This window comes from Poromitra crassiceps (assembly GCF_964638095.1).
Source record: "Poromitra crassiceps genome assembly, chromosome: 9".
Classification (NCBI taxonomy): domain Eukaryota; kingdom Metazoa; phylum Chordata; class Actinopteri; order Beryciformes; family Melamphaidae; genus Poromitra; species Poromitra crassiceps.
The window spans coordinates 6,428,580-6,448,349 of NC_139630.1; the positions used below are offsets into that span (position 1 = coordinate 6,428,580).

The following is a 19,770-nucleotide window of genomic DNA, read 5'->3' on the forward strand; positions in this document are numbered from 1 at the left end:
CCTCAAAGACAAGCTGACAACACGCGATCAAACACATACCGCAGCTGTTGTTTTGAAATGAGCAGGAGGAAAAACAGAGAAACGCGCTTCCTTGTAGAGAGGAGAAACGCCCCTCGGCGCGCTGCACTGCTCGCCTTGCTGCAGGGCGAACCTGGATTGAGTTGTTCGCAGTAGTCAAACCCGTGACGAACATGATCGATCCAGTTCCAGCGCCTGGTCCCAAAGCCAAGCCGGACCCGTTCCTGTGTCGCAGCCATGGATTGTATGTCGCAGCATTCGTCCCAGCCCGAACGAGAGGAGGAAAACGATGCAGCAGAGGCAGAGGAGGCTAGACGCTGATCTCAAACCAGTTTGGTGTTCCCCTCCTATGCTAATTTGCGGGGGAAGGAGGTGCGATCCAGCAGCAGCTGTGGACAGAACTCTCTCTCTCTCTGTGTGTGTGTGTGTGTGTGTCTGTGTGTCTGTCTGTGTGTGTGTCTGTCTGTCTGTCTGTGTGTCTGTCTGCACACTCACTCACACTGAGTAAACTGTATTGTTGAATGTAAAAAAAGCACTTCATGTATATATACAGTGGGTTCGGAAAGTATTCAGACCCCCTTAAATTTTTCACTCTGTCATATTGCAGCCATTTGCTAAAAGCAATTCATTTCATTTTTTTCCTCGTTCATGCACACACAGCACCCAATATTGTCAGAAAAACACAGACTTGTAGACATTTTTGCAGATTTATTACAAAAAAACACTGAAATATCACATGGCCATAAGTATTCAGACCCTTTGCTGTGACACTTGTATATTTAACTCAGGTGCTGTCCAATTCTTCTGATCATCCTTGAGATGGGCCTACACCTTCCTTGTGCTTAATTATATAGATTGGACTTGATTGGGAAAAGCACACACCTGTCAATATAAGACCTTACAGCTCACAGTGTAAAGTCAGAGCAAATGAGAATCATGAGGTCGAAGGAACTGACTGAAGAGCTGAGAGACAGAATTGTGGCAAGGCACAGATCTGGCCAAGGCTACAAAAAAAATTCTGTTGCACTTAAGGTTCCTAAGAGCACAGTGGCCTCCATAAGCCTTAAATGGAAGAAGTTTGGGACGACCAGGACTCTTCCTCGAACTGGCCGTCCGGCCAAACTGAGCATCTGGGGGAGAAGAGCCTTGGTGAGAGAGGTAAAGAAGAACCCAAAGATCACTCTGGCTGAGCTCCAGAGATGCAGCAGGGAGATGGGACAAAGTTCTAGAAAGACAACCATCACTGCAGCCCTCCACCAGTCGGGGCTTTATGGCAGAGTGGCCCGACGGAAGCCTCTCCTCAGTGCAGAACACATGAAAGCCCGCATCGGGTTTGCCAAAAAACACCTGAAGGACTCCCAGACTCTGAGAAATAAAATTCTCTGGTCTGATGAGACCAAAATCGAACTTTTTGGTCTTAATTCTAATCGGTATTTGTGGAGAACACCTGGCACTGCTCATCATCTGCCTAATACCATCCCTACAGTGAAGCATGGTGGTGGCAGCATCATGCTGTGGGGGTGTTTTTCAGCTGCAGGGACAGGACGACTGGTTGCAATTGAGGGAAAGATGAATGCAGCCAAGGACATTGATATCCTGGACAAAAACCTTTTCCAGAGTGTTCACGACCTCAGAATGGGCCGAAGGTTCACCTTCCAACAAGACAATGATCCCAAGCACACAGCTAAAATAACCAAGGAGTGGTTTCAGAACAACTCTGTGAATGTTCTTAAATGGCCGAGCCAGAGTCCTGACTTAAATCCAATTGAGCATCTCTGGAGAGACCTGAAGATGGCTGTCCACCAACGTTCACCATCCAACCTGACAGAACTGGAGAGGATCTGCAAGGAGGATTGGCAAAAGATCCCCAAATCCATTTGTGAAAGACTTGTTGGATCATTACCAAGAAGACTCATGGCTGTATTGGCTCAAAAAGGTGCTTCTACTCAATACTGAGCAAAGGGTCTGAATACTTATGCCCATGTGATATTTCAGTGTTTTTTTGTAATAAATCTGCAAAAATGTCTACAAGTCTGTGTTTTTCTGACAATATTGGGTGCTGTGTGTGCATGAACGAGGAAAAAAATGAAATTAATTGCTTTTAGCAAATGGCTGCAATATGACAAAGAGTGAAAAATGTAAGGGGGTCTGAATACTTTCCGAACCCACTGTATATATATATATATATATATATATATATATATATATATATATATATATATATATATATATATATTTCTTTTTTGTCATTTGTGTCATAATGAATAATATTTACATGTCTGATGTCAATACAGTTCAAAATAAAAGAATTGAGAGCGAGTTCTGCCTGAGATTGTGTCTTTTACAAAAATTGCCTTTTCTGCTGTTTCTCTTCTCCGAGAGACCTTTTTGGTGAAAACAGGGTGTATATAAATGGCTATAAGTAGAGTACAGAACATGCTAAAAGCTCACTTTTTTTTCCCTGGTGAACCCAGAGACGTACATCTTCATTGTGAGGTATTGCAAATCACTTTGGTGCTAATAGATAATTTACTGTGGGTCTTGAAACATGACCAACAATTATGAAAATCTTTGGCCTGTGCTAAATATTGGCAGTCCTAAACTGGCCATGAATGAGTTAAATTTAAAAACATATAGGCCTGTAATTCAATTCAAGCCTTATTTCAATTGGTTTTTAGCCCTAGTTGCACTTCTGTTGCACTTTCTCATTGCACTTTTTTGTTAATTTATATTTATAACAGTGCATGAAGGCATTGTGTATTAAATTAATGTGCTATGTTTGGTGCAATAAATTTGAGTGGTTTAAAAAAAAAATCTGAAATTTGGGTCGCGACTTCATGACAAGGAAAATAGTGGGTCCTGAGGCTACACCAGTTGAGAACCACTGATCTAATCCAATGGAGGAAAGCGTACTTGAATGATACCATGGTCAACCGTGTCAAACGCCTTTGAGAGGTCGAGAAAAGAGAGCAGCACAATGCTGATGATTATCAAGACCATTCAATATGTTATTTATGTCAAAAGATGAGGCTGTTACAGTGCTATGTCTGGCTCTGAACCCTGATTGATGGGATTGGAGAATGTTGTATGCATCTAGGAAAGCCTGTAATTGTTCATTCGCCAACGTTTCAAGGACCTTCGCTCAGTAACACAACCTAGAAATAGGACGGTAATTGTTCAAATCACTCTGGCCACCCACCCCCTTTGAACAGAGGCACAACCTGAGCAGTCTTCCATACAGATGATTTAACCGGAAATCAATGTTAAGTTAAATATGTGGGCAACCGGAGAAGCAACCAAATGAGCACTAAGGCGTAGGAGAAATGGAGCAATGTCATCCTTACCCTTAGACTTCTTAGTGTTCAATTGTGAAAGTGCCTTGCACCTGACCGGGGAACCTTTCTAACGCTGGTATTCCCCCAGTTCCCCTCCCCCGAACAGGTGCCCCAACTGACCGAGTGGATGGAGCAATGACAGGGACAGCAGGGGGAATTCGCCAAGTACAATTTTTGGGATTTTGGGATCAGTGACTTTTACTCTTGGTGCATTTTAAAGGAGCTACTTTGCACTGGTAATGTTACTACATCTAAAGTAAAATTTCAGAAAAGGGTATGTATTTGAGTAGGGTGTTTTGGTAGTCTTTCCAGCTCTACTGTAGAGAGACAGCGTTGTGACTCACTTGAGAGGGCATCTGAGGTTGCTGTACCCCCTGACGAATCCCCATGTTAACATGCTGGGCTGCTCCAGGAAGCTGGCTCAAGGCTGCCAGCCTGCTCTGCAGCTGAGACACAGAGGGAGACGGTGAAAAGAGACAGACATCAGAGAGAAGCGTGGGGGTTAGAAGAGTGGGGGAGGGAGGGAGGCAGAGAGCTTGGGGAAACAAAGGCACAGAGGGAAGAGAACAGTGTGGATAAGAAGGGAGAAGACAGGCCAGGTATTCGCAGATAGTGCTGCAACGATTATCACATTACCGAGGTTATACAAAAAGTCACGCAGGGTCAAGTTGATTATCGCATAATCGCTTTATTTTTCTTTCTTCTTTTTTTGCTTGTAAAAGTTATGTAATCTGTAGGGCTGCATGCTAATCTGGCCGGTTGGTCGATTGTGTGGTCTTTATGCTCCAGTCCGACCAAATTCTCATTGGTCGCACAATCCTGGTGTTAATAATTTCATAAGATAAATTAAATTTCATAAGAAGAAACGCGCTCCGGAACAAAGTAACGTGCCGCGGAAGCAACACGGACCTTTTCTGGAAGCGCACACTCACAGAGGAGTAGAAGTGACATTACAAACTAGACAGGCTACCACAGTTCGCAGGCTAACACAGTTTAGCAGGTTATCTAGCCTGAAAGGGGACAAACAGCAGAATATTAAATTTAAATGCGTCAGCTATCGAGCACAAATAATGTAGGCGTTTCAGCATGCAGCCATCATCAGCTGTTAACAAGCTGTTAATGAGCGACTAACGTCCTCAGTCAGAGATACACACCAACCCCGGAAATATTAGACAGACTGTTATGAGATGTTACTGGAATAAATCGCGAAAAAAGCTCTCCTTTCTGCAAACTAATTAGCCATGAAAGGGGTGCTAACATTACATAACCATAATCATCATGATCGCACACGCTTTCTGAAAGCTGTTTCTCATGACAGCTGAATATGGCCAGGTGCACGGCACTCTGATCAGTCTTATCATTTCAGTAACATTACAATGCTGCAAATAGCTTTTATTTATAATCATCAGCTATCAGATATAGTGCACTCAGTAGGCTACACTGCAAAAAAAGTACACTGCATTTTTATTATTTTCTTTCGGTTACCGCAACGGTTTGATTGGCTCCGCTAATTTGTGCGGTATGGAAAAAGTCAATATCACGGCAGCCCTATTCGCACATACTGTAGATAAAAAAAAAGGAGACGCCATAGCCATGTAGCATGCTCTTCGTTTGCAACTCATGTTTTTTATTCGATTTCCTCATTACAAATGTTACGTTGAGTGATTTATTTTACTACAAGGGTTAAGGACACGGTTGAGTCGGTGTAGCGCGGCCCTGCTGTCAAAACAGGACGCAACAGATGAGTAGGAGGTGAGCTAGAAGAGTGGTGAAAACAAAGGCTAGCAAGGAAGCTAAAGCTAACCCTCCATCACCGAGCCCCACTATGGGTGATACTCCTGAACAGAGCAGCGCAGCCGGGAAGCAAGAGGCTAACATCCTCATCATCTCATCTCATGTCATCTCATCATCGCCATCGGTAACCTTCAGAAGGATATTAACACATTAAAAACTGAACTCCGAACCACCATTGATACCAAAATCGACCACTTTGCCGCCAGCTTCAGAGTGGAGTTTGCTAGGTTTTGTGAAGAAACAACGTCTGAAATCCAGTGTTGGGGGCGTTAGAGTACGGTACTCAGATTACTTTTTGGGAGTAACAAAAAAAACAACAACACGATTTCAGACGGAAGCCCGTCTTACAACTGGTCTTAAGCTAAAACCGAAGTAGGAGTTACGACCAGGCATAGTTAAGACCAGTTGGTGCAACTGGCTCCAGATGACTAACACAATGGGATTGAAGGACAACCTCTCCCGTATGACATCTGGCCTTCCCGATGTCATAGTCGAGGTAATTATTTGATCATGCTCAGTCAGCAATTTTCATTAACGCTAAATAGTTAAAGGGGCCATATTATGCTTTTCTTTATTTTGTAAAAAAAGAAGAAAGTCAATGGGCTCTATCGTTGCAACGGCCTAAAAACTGCGCTTAGTGCCAGGCGCAGCGCAGATTAGTGGGTGTGGACCAGCGCACTCGATATTTTGGTGTCGGCGCTACAGGTGGCCTTAAGCATTATAACCACGCCTTTTAAGCGTAAAATTATGCACAATCTGCTCATTGGGGAAGTGCAGTAAACGCATCACAAGCTTCCCTTTTAAGCTCCAATTCCACGGAGCGATCCAGTCCGGTCAGAAAGGCCAAGCGCTCTGCTCCCCTGCTCCCTTTCATCCCCGTCTGTCTGTCTCCATATATAGGCTATTATTCCATATTATTATGCTTCTCAAACTAATCTAACTGCAGTTTAAATACTGCAAGCATGTAAATATGCTACACTATAGCAAGATCAAAGTGAAAAGAATGTTCTAAACGCATTGGCTAGAAAAATATAGCCTATCCCTATGTCATGATGAGATTAGATTGGTGAAAGTTTGTCCAGAATGATATCGTTTTCTCTCCCCTGCTGCACAGGTAGGATGATGCAAATAAATATAGCCTACATTATGTAAAGTCATTGCATAAATGTGTTTTTATTGTAAAAGTAAATGTGAAGTAAGACTAATCTTATTGGAGCGGAGCGGACATCACAGTAGAACCGTGTTACGGCTGTCTCTCATCTAAATCACGTTGAATCTGCAATGATATATATACCACCTGGGTTGCATATATATGTTTCACAAAGGGTTGTGTTTGGATTTCTATGTTTTATTTTGGCCAATATTGAAATGTTCGAGAATTGCATGTTGTGTGAACAGAAACATTATTTATATCTACCACTTTAGGCAATTTAGGCTGATTTGGTTGATATTTATTCTCGAAATGTATTAGTCTCAATGCATGCTGGGAGATTTGAGGGAGTGAGAGAGAGAGAGAGAGAGAGAGAGAACAGCTTTTTTTCCATTTGTGCTGCCCAGGGAGTGAGAGAGAGAGAGAGGGGGAGAGAACAGCCTCTGAATGACAGAGGCTCAAAACTACGATATAACTACTTTTTTTCCATCGCGCGAGGGAGAGAGAGAGAGAGAGAGTGTGAGATGGTAGAGGAGAGCTGTGCATAAATACGCACAATATCCGCACTGAATAAGGCCTGGTTTTGAAAAGCGCTAAGCCCTAAATTAACGCCAGGGGGGAAGATATCGTTAGGCCGGTATTTAAGGCCGAAACGCCCATTCTGGCCTATTCTGGCACTGCGCCACGCCTCTTTGGCGTAATGCGCATTTCGGGGCCTAAAACCATGTTGCTATCTTCCCGAGGCAGGCGCAAGGCACGTTTTTTTGCGTTTAACGCCAGTTTTTACGCCTAAGGCCTGTGGGAGAATAGGGCCCAATATGTGCAGTTGCAGTTTGCCTAACATTATCTAGGAAGAAATGTTTCTTCCTAAGTGTAATATATAATGTTAGGCATACAAACTGCAACAAGAAACACTATTAAAATATAACTTATGTACAGTGTAGAGATTTTGTTAAAGGGCCCATATTTTGCTAATATTATAATCTTGGATGGTGATATTAAACATGGCCTAAGCTTCAAATAAATAGGTGATGCAAAGCTACTCTAGTGGAGGCAAACAATAAAATAATACTAAATTATATTAGCAAAATATAGGCCTTTTAACAAAAGGCCTATATTTCGTATTTCTTAAGTCTAATAGATAAATGTTCACCCCCCTTCACACAGGACGCCAAAGCAACACTCAACCTAAGCTCTACCTATGCTGAACCCACAAGTTTCATTTAGGTGTCCTTGTTAACAGGCGAAGCCGTTCACACCACGCTCGCATTAGATGAGTTCTTTACTGAAACTGCGCCAGACGAGGTAAGGGTGTGACTAGTGTGTAAAGGGTTCCTCATTTCTCAGCACATAATACGTGCTGTTTAAGTGTTTTAAGGATCTCCTAGTTGGCGGCATTCTGTACTTGCTTTGCAGTTAGCCGCGACACACAACTATAAAGGGTCTCGCCTACCGCTGCAATCAAGAAATTCCGCACAGTCTGCGATCTTACTTCTTCCTACATGCACCAATCTCAAATGAAAGTACACACCTTTGAGCCACGGCTGTTGTCTTGGAGCACGCTGTTTGTTCGTTCTGAAATAGTCCATAGTTTACGAGTAAGTCTGTTTCCCCTGACACGGTTGTCCTCTTTTTCTCAAATGCCATTGTTTTTTCATGCAGGCGGTTCATCTCATTATTTGTCAGTCAAATCATCTTTCTTGCTCGTTCATTTGTGATGTTGACACCAGGTTAACGTTAGTTGGGGCTTTCACACAGCCAGACAACTTAATCTGTTTGGCCATATCAAACGTGTGCTTGCAGCTGAGCCGGTGTGCGGGTTCTCAGGAACCTGAGCTTCTCCATCTGTATAACAGAGATAATGTCTGATAGAGAATGAAATTCCACAGCCAAAAGGTAAACAGTGAACCACTTGAAGCAAACCAGTTGAAATGAAATGATGGAGCCAGGAGTCAGAAGAAGTCGTCTGATATGATGTATTGAACACAGATCTTGGCCAAGAGATGCACTCTTGTATATTCACGGATGGATACACAGGCTTACATACATTGAACAGAAACTCAAAGATACTTATAGGACACACATCAGATTACATGTCTTGACGCACATCAGATTACATGTCTTGACGCACACTGGAAGGCCATTCTGTAGACTCAACCTATCTGTTATTCTGGCCCTGCAGAGAGCACCGTGGCAAGGTGACAGGGCACAGTGTGCGATAGAGAGGAGCTGCAAATGTATGGTACAAGTTATCTAAATACGTCTGTCTGTGTATGTACACAGGTTATCCAAATATGATGTCTATCTGTGTATGTACACAGGTCATCTAACTATGAAGTATGTCTGTGTCATAACTATATGTAACTAAAATGGAAATGTATATGAATATATTAATAACTAGTGATTGTCCAAATAAAGGCTAATGTGATGTAAATTTTCTCTATCAATGTCCATCAACCACAATTGAAAAGGAGGTGAAGAGGGGGACTCCCATTCCTTCAAAATGAGTTTTTGGCAACAATTGTCCCCAGTGTCATTGACTGTTGCAGAGCTGTAGGGAAGTTCAGAGAGGACTCAGAGCAGCCAAAGATGGCGAGTTCTGCCTCCGGCTGAAGGGTTATTTTGTAGGCCTTAGAGCAGGGATACTCAACTTGCTTTGCCCGGGGGCCACTTTCGTGAAATGATAGAAGGCCAGGGGCCAGTTAATAAACAATAAATATACATTTTTCTGTAGCGGATTGTAGGTTTTTGGGGTGTCAGCCGGAGTTTAGTCTGACAATGTTGTGCACACCGGATACTAGTTAGTTAGGTTAAGTTAGTTAGGTTAAGTACATACATAAGTGCCTGGGTAGCGAGCAGACGGCGGTATTTGACAATTTAGCAGCTAAATCATAGATTATTGAAAGATATTCCATATTCCAGAGTACTGAAATGCTATAACAGAAGTGGAGTATTGACCAGAATGACATGACTATTTGGACACTTATTCAGCGGGTATCTTGCATGTTGCGTTCAGGTGCACTGTAAAAAAAAAAAAAAAAAAAACTTTTTTTGTGTGTGCAATTCCATCGCGGGCCACATGTGGCCCGCGGGCCGCCAGTTGAGTATCACTGCCTTAGAGTACCAGTCAAATATTTTGGCCCAGAATCCTGTCAGTGAAGGGCAGAACAAGAAAGCATTGAGACAGAGTGCCCTCTTACACCTGACACACAGTGGTGAGATGGAAGGGTAGATCCTGTGCAACTTATGCTTAGAATATTGCAGACGGTGAGCAACTTTAAACTGGATCAACCGGTGTCTGCTATTAACTGAGCAGAATGGTACCACAGACAGACTGCTTTCCCATATAATGTCAGATAAATCAATACCAAGTACCCCCTGCCATGCTTCTCTAATCCTGGAAATTTAATTTAAAGTTTAATCATATAAAGCTAAATAAATCACATTAGAAATAGAAAGAATACAGGAAGCTAGGTGTTTTTACCTTTAAAATTCAGTAATTTAGGGTAAATAAAAAACAGAACGGTCAACTCATTATGGGTTAAACTTTACTTTTAATTGTTCTGTGTTACAGTCACCACACATTTCATAAACACGTTTAATAGTAAGTTTAATATCACCTCATGTAGTATCTCTTTCAATGGCAATGTTTCAAGAGAACATTTGAGTGGTTGGACTGCCCTCTAGTGGACAGAACGGTAGATTACAACATGCTGAATGATAGACTAGGCTTTGTATAATAATAGGTAGAGAGAAATAGGCAAGATTTGAGCATTAGAAATTCATAAAAAATTTGAATAAAATTAAAATTATTTATAAAAAAATAATAAAGCACTGAAAATCAATTTGGATTATAGAGGACGTCCACCAGGATAGTGAGGAGGTGGACACCAGAGGATGAAGATGCACTTAGAGACTGTTTTGAGACAACTGTCCTTTCCTAGAGCAATAATTGCACTTAATGCTGTCTAGATGCACCAGGGGCTATCCCCCCCCCCCCCCCCTTTTCAGCTGCTGTTCCTTAGTGCAATTCGTGGCAACGTGCAATAGGAGGAAGACCCAGAATGAATTTTTTATCTTGTATTATGTTTGTCCTTGTTGTCCTTGGGCTCTATTTTCCAACAGCGCTATCCCCTAATAGCGCTTTGCGCACCTGTTTGCGTGTGCCTTCAGGCAGGGAAGATAGCATTCCGCCGTGCGCCGTCCGCCAGGTGTTCTGCCGAGTTTTGCTCCCCCGCCAATCAGCAAAAAAAGCATCCCCACCTCACGGGAGCATACTTGTAATCATTTATACAGAAATGTAACTGTTTAAAAGTGATATAATTGTCTGGTAGATGTGACCTCCCTGATTTCTAAGTTAAAACAGCCCCGAAATATGTTGGGGATGCAATTCTCGGCCGGGATGCGGAAAGGTTCACCGCAGGTGTCGCAAGCGCAAATTAGAGCCGTGCCAAAATCATCTGCACCCCAAAATGCCTGCGCAAACGGGATTTGGGCGGTCTTAACTACCAGAATTATTCACAGGCGTGGCCAGGCAAGGCTGAGCTAATCAAAACCAGATTCTCTGGTTCCCCCCAATGGTTGTTTGCGCGAGGCATGCAATATGCTGTAATTCTCTCCATGCGTAATAGAGTGGACTCACTTGTGCGAGGACAGAGAGAGCTTATTGACAGATCGTCTGTGGTGCCAACGACCCTCCGGCTTATGAAGGTAAATAGCCTATGTCCATTGTCCAACAAGTTTTCTCAATTAATTTCCCTCTTTGCGATGTGATAAAAGTTTCTCAGTGAGTTATAGTTGATTGCCTCACTGAATTATCTGCTAATACCAATTTTAGCAGCATAATTTGATGTCTTGGCGTGGCAAGGCTGTGAGAAATGACATATCCAAAAGGAATTACACTTTCCACTGCGCAAATACCTCTGCGCTGGGAGCGCAGCCGTAATCTCTGTGCAGCGCACCCAGCGCAGAGAGGTATTTGCGCATAAGAGGTCCTTTTCAAAGCTCTTAGCGCAAAGTAATTGCGCGCTGCTGACGATAGCATAATGCCATCTATCACCACATTTTAGCGCTGAAACGCCTGCTTTGGCTTGTGGCAGCCAATGCCGAGTACAATTATCACAGGCATGCGCTTGTGTCCGCCCCCAATTTGCATTGTGCACGGCGTTAAACGAGCGCAAATGCTAAATTAGCGCTTTTGGCAAGATAGAACCCCTTTTCTTGGTTTATTGACTGTTTTTATTACATTACATTACATTACATAATTTGGCAGATGCTTTTATCCAAAGCGACTTACAATAACACATTTTTGCCAGCAATAGAGCAATCAACTATGCAACACAGTCTATGACAACTACAACATCTGTAAAGTTAAGTTAGTATTTTTTTTTTATGAAGAGAGAGAAAGAAGTTAGTTCAAGAAGGGCCCAGATGGAGCATGAAAAGATGTCTTTAGTCTTTTCCGAAAGATCGGCAGTGATTCAGCCATCCTGACCGAAGGTGGGAGCTCATTCCACCATTGAGGTGCCAGGGACGAGAAGAGTCGCGATCGGGGATGAGCGACTTTTTAGCCCCCGTAGCGAGGCGTTCTGCACGAGTGGAGGAGCGAAGGGAGCGGTGAGAGGTTTGGAACGTGACCATAGATTGCAGGTACAGAGGAGCTGTCTGGTGTACTGCCCTGTAGGCCAGTACCAGTGTCTTGAATTTGATGCGTGCCGAGATGGGAAGCCAGTGAAGGTCCCGGAAGAGGGGAGTGACATGAGAGAATTTGGGTTGGTTGAATACCAGACGGGCTGCAGCGTTCTGAATGAGCTGAAGCGGTCGGATGTCGACGGCAGGTAGGCCGGCCAGGAGCACGTTGCAGTAGTCCAGGCGGGAGATGATAAGTGACTGGACCAGGAGTTGAGTCGCTTCCCTTGTGAGAAAGGGACGGATTTTGCGGATATTGTAGAGGGCGAACCTACAGGAGCGTGCTGTCGCAGCTATGTTGGCCGAGCAAGACAGCTGGTTGTCAAGGATCACCCCAAGGTTCTTAGCTGTTTGGGAGGGAAGCACCATGGTATTGTCGATGGAGATGGAGAGATCTGCGAGAGGGCAGTCTTTCCCTGGGAGGAAGAGTAGCTCTGTTTTACCAAGATTGAGCTTGAGGTGGTGGGCAGACATCCAGTCACCAATGTCTTTGAGGCATGCAGAGAGGCAAGCCTCGATTTGGGTGTCGGGGGGAAGAAAAAGCTGGGTGTCATCAGCATAGCAGTGATAAGAAAAGCCATGAGATGAGATCACATGGGCAAGAGATCTGATATAGAGAAGGAAAAGTAAGGGGCCCAGGACTGAGCCCTGGGGGACACCGGTGGTAAGAGGGCAGGATCTGGAGAGGGACCCTCTCCATAAGACCTGGTATGAGTGGTTAGAGAGATAGGAAGCAAACCAGGAGTGTGCAGAACCTGAGATGCCGAAGTCAGACAGAGTGGAAAGAAGGATTTGGTGGTTGACTGTATCGAAAGCAGCGGACAGGTCAAGGAGGACAAGGACAGAGGAGAGGGATGAGGCCTTAGCAGTGTGAAGGGCCTCTGTGACTGCAAGAAGAGCTGTCTCAGTAGAGTGAGAGGCCTTGCAACCGGACTGCAGAGGGTCCAGGAGGTCATTCTGGGAGAGATAGAGAGAAAGTTGGTCTGACGCTGCTCGTTCGAGGGTTTTGGAAAGAAATGAGAGAAGAGAGAGGTCTGTAGTTCTGAATAGCAGTAGGGTCAAGGGAGGGTTTCTTTTTTTTCTGATTTAAAGTTTTTTATTATTTTCACAATTATCAGTACAATCCTTCATACATAGTAAATAACTTAAAAAGAAAACCGACAAAAACAGACAAACGATGACAAACAAAAAGGCACAGCGACTTTTTTTTTTTTTTTTAAAGTCTTGTAGCTCTATCAGTCCAGAGTCCTTCCCTATGGTAAAGTGTCCTGCGCTACATTAGCATCCAGATATGTCCCCCATTTCAAGGTGAAGACCTCCAATCTGTTGTGCATCCTATAGGACAAATGTTCATAGGACGCCACCCTTCCCAGTTCAATCAGCCATTCCTGCATGGAGGGTCCCCCTGTTGTTTTCCACCCCCTCATTATCATTTGTCTCCCCACCATAATACTAGTCTGGATCCAGTCTGCTACCTCACCCACACAGTGGGCGAGCAGTGAGGGGTCACCCAAAACATAAAGTCTAGGACAGAAAGGAAAATCAAGCTTCACAATATCACAGATTTTCTTATGAACTTTGTGCCAGAAATCTTGAAGAACAGAACATGACCATAATGCATGTAAAAGAGTACCCTCTGCCCTCTCACACCTCCAACAGTTTGCTGTGTCTTTCAGCCCCAATCTATGCATCCTTGATGGGGTCCAGTAAAACCGATTAATTATTTTGAATTGAATTAATCTGATTCTAATATCCCTAGACATTTTCTTTGAGTTCTGACATATTCGGTCCCATTCCTTCTCGTTAAATAAACAATGTAAATCATGTTTCCAGACTCGTTTTAGTGCCCAGTTCCCTTTATGAGCTTGGTTGAAAATCATGGAGTAATAGTGTGATGCTTCGTGACCCAGACCAAATGTTCTTATTATGTTACTCAGTAGATCCGAGTGAGACGGAGGGGTGTTAATTGAACTAAAGGTTTTCACAAGTAAATGCCTCAATTGAAAATATTGCCACTGCTGTGTCCTAGGTAAACTAAAATTTTGCATTAGGGTCTTGAACGTTTTTAGAGTGTCTCTCTCATACAGGTCACCCAGCATACTGATACCACTATTATTCCATTCCTTCCAAAAGAAGGGAACTCTACCTATAGGGAGCTTGGGGTTTAGCCAAATCCCTGATTCTGAGTTCAAATATGGGTTAATCTTAAAGATTAAAGAGACTTTTTTCCAGACCGTCTGAAGATGAGAGATGATAGGATGGGACCGAAATGTAGATGACAGCTTAGCTGTTATACCGGCAAGAGGGGAGAGAGGGAGAAATCCCATTTGCTCTAATATGAACCAGGGAGGCGCCCTTTCAGGAGGTAATGACCACTGGGCCAAATGTCTTAAACTAAAAGCATAATAATAAAAAATAAGTTTTGGAAGCCCGAGGCCTCCCTTGTCGACAGGCATCTGTAACTTTTCAAGTCGCATTCTGGCTTTTTTCCCGTTCCATATAAAGTTATTACAAATCCTGTCAAATTTCTTGAAATATGTCATGGGGATACATAATGGAAGTGACTGTAACAAGTAATTTACCTTCGGGATAACATTCATTTTTAACACATTTACTTTACCCCACAGGGACAAAAACAAAGATGACCACCTCTCCACATCAACAGAAATCTTTCCAAAAAGAGGATCAAAATTCACCTTAATTACATCTTCTATTTTTGGAGGGAAGAGGATTCCTAAATACTTTATACCCTCAGTTGGCCACTGAAAGGCGCCGTCTTTAAAGAGAGTACTGGGACAGTACGCAGTCAAGGGGAGAGCCTCAGACTTTGACCAATTGACCTTGTACCCTGAGAGTTTAGAAAAGGAATCAATAGAATCTAGAAGAGCTGGTACTGATTTCACAGGGTCTGATACCAGTAAAAGTATATCGTCCGCGTAAAGCATAAGTTTGTGTACTGACTCCCCAATGGTTACCCCAGGAAAATTAGGGTTCCTGCGTATAGCCGCAGCGAGCGGTTCTAGTGCTAAACAAAATAATGCTGGTGAAAAGCTTGAGCCCTGACGGGTCCCTCTACTTAATGAGAAATAAGGCGAGATTAATCCGTTTGTCTGAACTGCCGCTTGTGGGTGATTATAAAGTATTTCTATCCATTTTAAAAAGTTCTGGCCAAATCCAAAAGATTTAAGAGTAAGCAGCAAATATCTCCACTCCACCCGGTCAAACGCTTTTTCGGCGTCGAGTGAAATAGCAGCCACTGGGGAGTCTATGTTGCGGACTGACCACATGACATTTAACAAGCGTCTGATGTTATCTGAAGAGTTCCTCTGGGGGATGAAACCCACTTGGTCTGGATGTATCAGTGATGTAAGCACTTTATTAATTCTATTAGCCAGAATCTTGGACAGAATCTGGCAGTCCGTAGAAATTAACGAGATAGGGCGGAAGCTCTTACAGTCAGACGGGTCTTTACCTTGTTTGAGTATAAGAGTAATAACTGCCTGTGTTAATGAAGGTGGTAATGTTCCCACATTAAAGGATTCCTCAAACATCTGTTGCATTAGTGGCATCACTTCATCTGCATAGCATTTGTAGAATTCTGCAGTGAAGCCGTCCTGTCCTGGGGATTTACCTACTGGCAGACCTCTAATAACCTCAGCTATCTCTGACCTAGAGATTAGGGCATCAAGCGAGTCACGTTGTTGTTCATCTAATCTAGGAAGGTTCAGGCCCTCAAGAAAGAAGTTTATTTCAGTATCTGTTGAGGTGTTTTCAGACGTATAAAGATTTGTGTAAAACTCTCTAAATGTATTATTTATATCACTTGGTTTAGTCATGAGGCTCCCCCCCCTGATCGCGCACAGCTGCAATGGTTGAAGAGGATTCCTTCTTTTTAATATATCTTGCCAGGAGTTTCCCTGCTTTTTCCCCTGACTCAAAATAATTTTGCCTGGCTCTAAATAACAAAAATTCCGCTTTCTGTGATAATAAATTATTATATACATACTTTAATTGTGTCAAATTTTGCAAATTAATAGGTGACATATCCCGTTTAAATATCGTTTCAGCTGTCTGAACCTTTTTTTCCAATTCTGTAACTTTGGCTATGCTAATTTTCTTCTTGTATGAAGCATGCTGGATAATAAAGCCTCTCAGGACTGCCTTCATAGCTTCCCAAGCCACCCCAGCAGAGGGAGCCGAGGACACATTAAATTCTATATACTCCTTAATTTGATTCCTGAGGGCTTCTTTAAAGCTAGGGTCTTGTAGCAGAGATGCATTAAATCTCCATCTATGTGGTCTGATTGTTTCATAGTAAGGTAACAGTTCAAGTGAAATATCTGCATGATCAGAAACCAGAATATGACCTATGGAGCAGGATAAGGTAGAAGGGAGTAGTATCTTAGAAACCAAAAACATATCAATTCTTGAATACATGTTATGCGCATGAGAGTAAAAGGTGTAATCCCTTGCTCTTGGGTTCATTAGCCTCCAAGCATCAACTAATCCCAATGATTCACAGAAACCTTTCACTGTCAAGACAGTTTTGGGTGGTTTGATGCTAGGAGAACTACTACGGTCTAAAACAGGATCCAAAATAAGATTAAAGTCCCCAGCCAAAATAATAGGATATTCACCTAATTCAAAGAGTTTAGTTTCCAGATCTACAAAAAAAGCAGGGTGATCCCAAGGGAGGGTTTCTTAAGCAGAGGCTTGACTCTTGCAGTCTTTAGAGCAGGCAGAACAAGACCAGAGGACAGAGAGGAGTTTATGAAGGTAGTGAGGAAGGGAGATATGTCAGGTGAGATGGTTTGGAGGAGAGAGGAAGGGATAGGATCGAGGGGGCAGTAAGTGGCTCGGTTAGAGCTGATGAGTTTAAGTACTTCATCAGGATAGAGGGGAGAGAAGGAAGTAAATCCGGGGACGGGGGGCAGAGAAGCAGGATTGGAGTCGGGAGTGTTAGTGAGGGTATATGGAGGATGGAAGGAGGAGCTGATGTCATCCACCTTTTTAGTAAAGAGGGTTACAAAATCATCAGCAGAGAGGGAGGAGGGAGGGGGAGGGGAGGGAGGGTTGAGAAGGTGGAAAATAGTTTACCGGGGTTGGACGCAGATGACTGGATTTCAGAGATGAAGAAGGAGGTTTTTGCTTTGGAGACAGCAGAGGTGAAGTTGGAGTGGATAAGGTGGTAGGAAGAGAGATCTTCAGGGTGATGTGATTTTCTCCATTTTCTCTCAGCTGCCCGAAGCTCTGATCGATGAGTTCGCAGAGATTCAGTCAGCCAAGGGGCAGGGGGAGAGGATCGGGCAGGCTTAGTGGTGAGTGGGCAGAGAGAATCAAGAGCGGAGGAGAGGATAGAAGAGTGGTGGAAGCCTCGTCAGTGGACAGGAGAGCAAACTGCTCGGCCGAGGGAAGCAAGGAGAGGACGGTAGACGAGAGGGAGTTAGGTGAGAGAGTTTTTAGGTTGCGTCGGGTGGTGGTAGAGTGAGAGGGTGATGGGTGGGAGGGGGGGAAGGAGATGGGAAGAGAGAAGGTGATAAAGTGGTGGTCGGATACAGGAAGAGGAGTCACAGTGAGGTTAGAGGTGGAGCAGGATCTGGTGAAGACCAGGTCAAGCACATTCCCTGCTTTGTGAGTTGGAGGAGATTGAGAGAGGTAGAGGTTGAAGGATGAGAAGAAGTTAAGGAAGTGCAGAGATTGTAAGGTTACTGGCTGGATGTTGAAATCACCCAGAAGAATGAGTGGAGTACCATCCTCAGGAAAGACGGAGAGAAGGGTGTCCAGCTCGTCCAGAAAGTCACCAAGCAGACCAGGCGGGCGGTAGATTACCACAATGTTGAGCTTGATGGGTAGGGATATGGCAACTGCATGGGACTCAAAAGAGGATATAGACAGATGATAGAGAGAGAGGTGACAGTGTACGTCCATTTGGGAGAGATGAGGAGACACCAGTGCCTCCCCCATGGCCAGAGGGTCTGGGGGTGTGGGAGAAGGAGTAACCAGCGGACAAAGCTGCAGGAGTAGCAGTGTTTTCCGGGATGATCCAGGTCTCTGTGAGAGCTAAAAAGTGGAGGGATTGAGAAAGAGCATGAGCTGAGATGGTGTCAGTTTTCTTAACAGCCGACTGGCAGTTCCAGAGTCCTCCGGCAATAGTAAAAGGACTATTTCTGCGCTTAGGGTAGGAGAGATTACCCGGGTTACTACACCTGAAGATGGTAGATGAGTAGTTAGAAAAAGAGAAGTAGCAAAACCCTATTCTCTGGCCTACCCTCGATGGCCTCCCACAGCAATCAGCCTCAATCACAAGTAGCTGGCCGCCTCAGGCCAGGTATCGGTTCAAACTTAACAGAATGAGCTAGCCTATAAACCTTATAGAATACACACTTCAAACTGACACAGAATAAAGCAAGCCTACCAAAAGGCTTTATATTCCCTTTTTAACCTTTTAACTGCAGAGGATGCACACTCATTGTTGTGGACATGACAATGACAATAAAGGATCTTGAATCTTGAATCTTTGGAGAGGATTTAGATGGACTTACAGACTTCATAAGTGGATATATAAACTTCTGTCAGGACATTGTTGCTCCAACCGGGACTGTAAAGGTTTTCCCAAATAACAAACCGTGGATCACTTTAAGGCCCTTTTAAATGCTAAAAAAGAGGGCCTTTAGAGAAGGAAATAGGGAGGAGCTGAAAAGGATGCAGAGGGAGCTGAAAATCAAAGAGAGCAAAGACACATACAGGAGGAAGATGGAGGACAAACTACAGCAGAACAGCACAAAGGAGGTGTGGCCTGGAATGAAAACCATCACTGGCTACAATACGATACGCCAAGCAAAGGCCAATGATTTTAATTTGTTTTTCAACAGGTTTGACTCAAACACCCCTGCCCAGCCAGTCCCTTCTCACGTACCCTTCCCCCTACCATTGTACTGCCAGACCCCACTGTGGCTCCACCACTCTCCAGCACCCCTCCTGTCACACTTAAGGGCTCATTATACTCGAACAAGCTCCGTGGGGTGGAGCTCTGCGAGTCTCCGCGAATCACCGTGCGGACCTCGCGCTGGGGCAGATGCTTTTATACTCAGAAGTGATCAGCCAAGTGATCAGCATGTATTGTACAATGGTAATAGTGAGAACAGTCCATGAAAAAGTCGCAATTAAACGCTATTATGTGCAGTACTGAGTGCGCTTTCACTCTTAAACGACCGCACATCAGCACATGAATGAATCACCAAACTTGTTTTTACTGAATAGCAGTTTCAGTTCTCAGCCCTGATAGCCTACTGTGTGCTGCTTTTAATCTCTCTCAATCATGCTCTCAACACAACACATTTACTTGGTGAAATGACTAAAAACGAACAGTTTCAAATCAAAGTGTAGCCTACCACATGGGTCAAGAAATGTAGTGAAAACACAGCCCAGTGTTCAGGGCTCAGTGGCTTGAAAGCGGCCATGTTTGGGGAGAAGCCGTGCAGAGGTCGCGCTGTGAGAAAAATCTTCAGGTACACGGTGGGCGCCCTACGGAGGTAGCGCCCAACCATGGCCAACACATTTACGTAATTTGACGCGCCCGGCCCTCGCTCCACCCCCGCGCCCTTCACGGCATGGTGAGCATAAAGCAGCCTTTACCTTCCCCCTACGATTATACCTCCATACCCCCTGTTGTGGCTTCACCACCCCCCATGTTATTTTTCAAACATAAGAAAAATCTTCTGCAAACACACACTTCTCTGCTACGTTTATCCCAGGGGTTAGTACGTCATTACACACGACAGACAC

General features: G+C 44.0%; 1 protein-coding gene across 1 annotated transcript in view; it reads right to left on the reverse strand.

The window, feature by feature from the left end:
* The window catches only part of ncoa1 (nuclear receptor coactivator 1), a 117,332-nt gene that overhangs the window by 52,636 nt on the left and 44,926 nt on the right, over window positions 1-19,770 (reverse strand). The window contains exon 14 of the mRNA XM_083643275.1: window positions 3,698-3,799. Within this exon, the coding sequence (XP_083499401.1) occupies window positions 3,698-3,799 (102 nt within the window). The remainder of the gene's footprint in view (window positions 1-3,697; window positions 3,800-19,770) is intronic.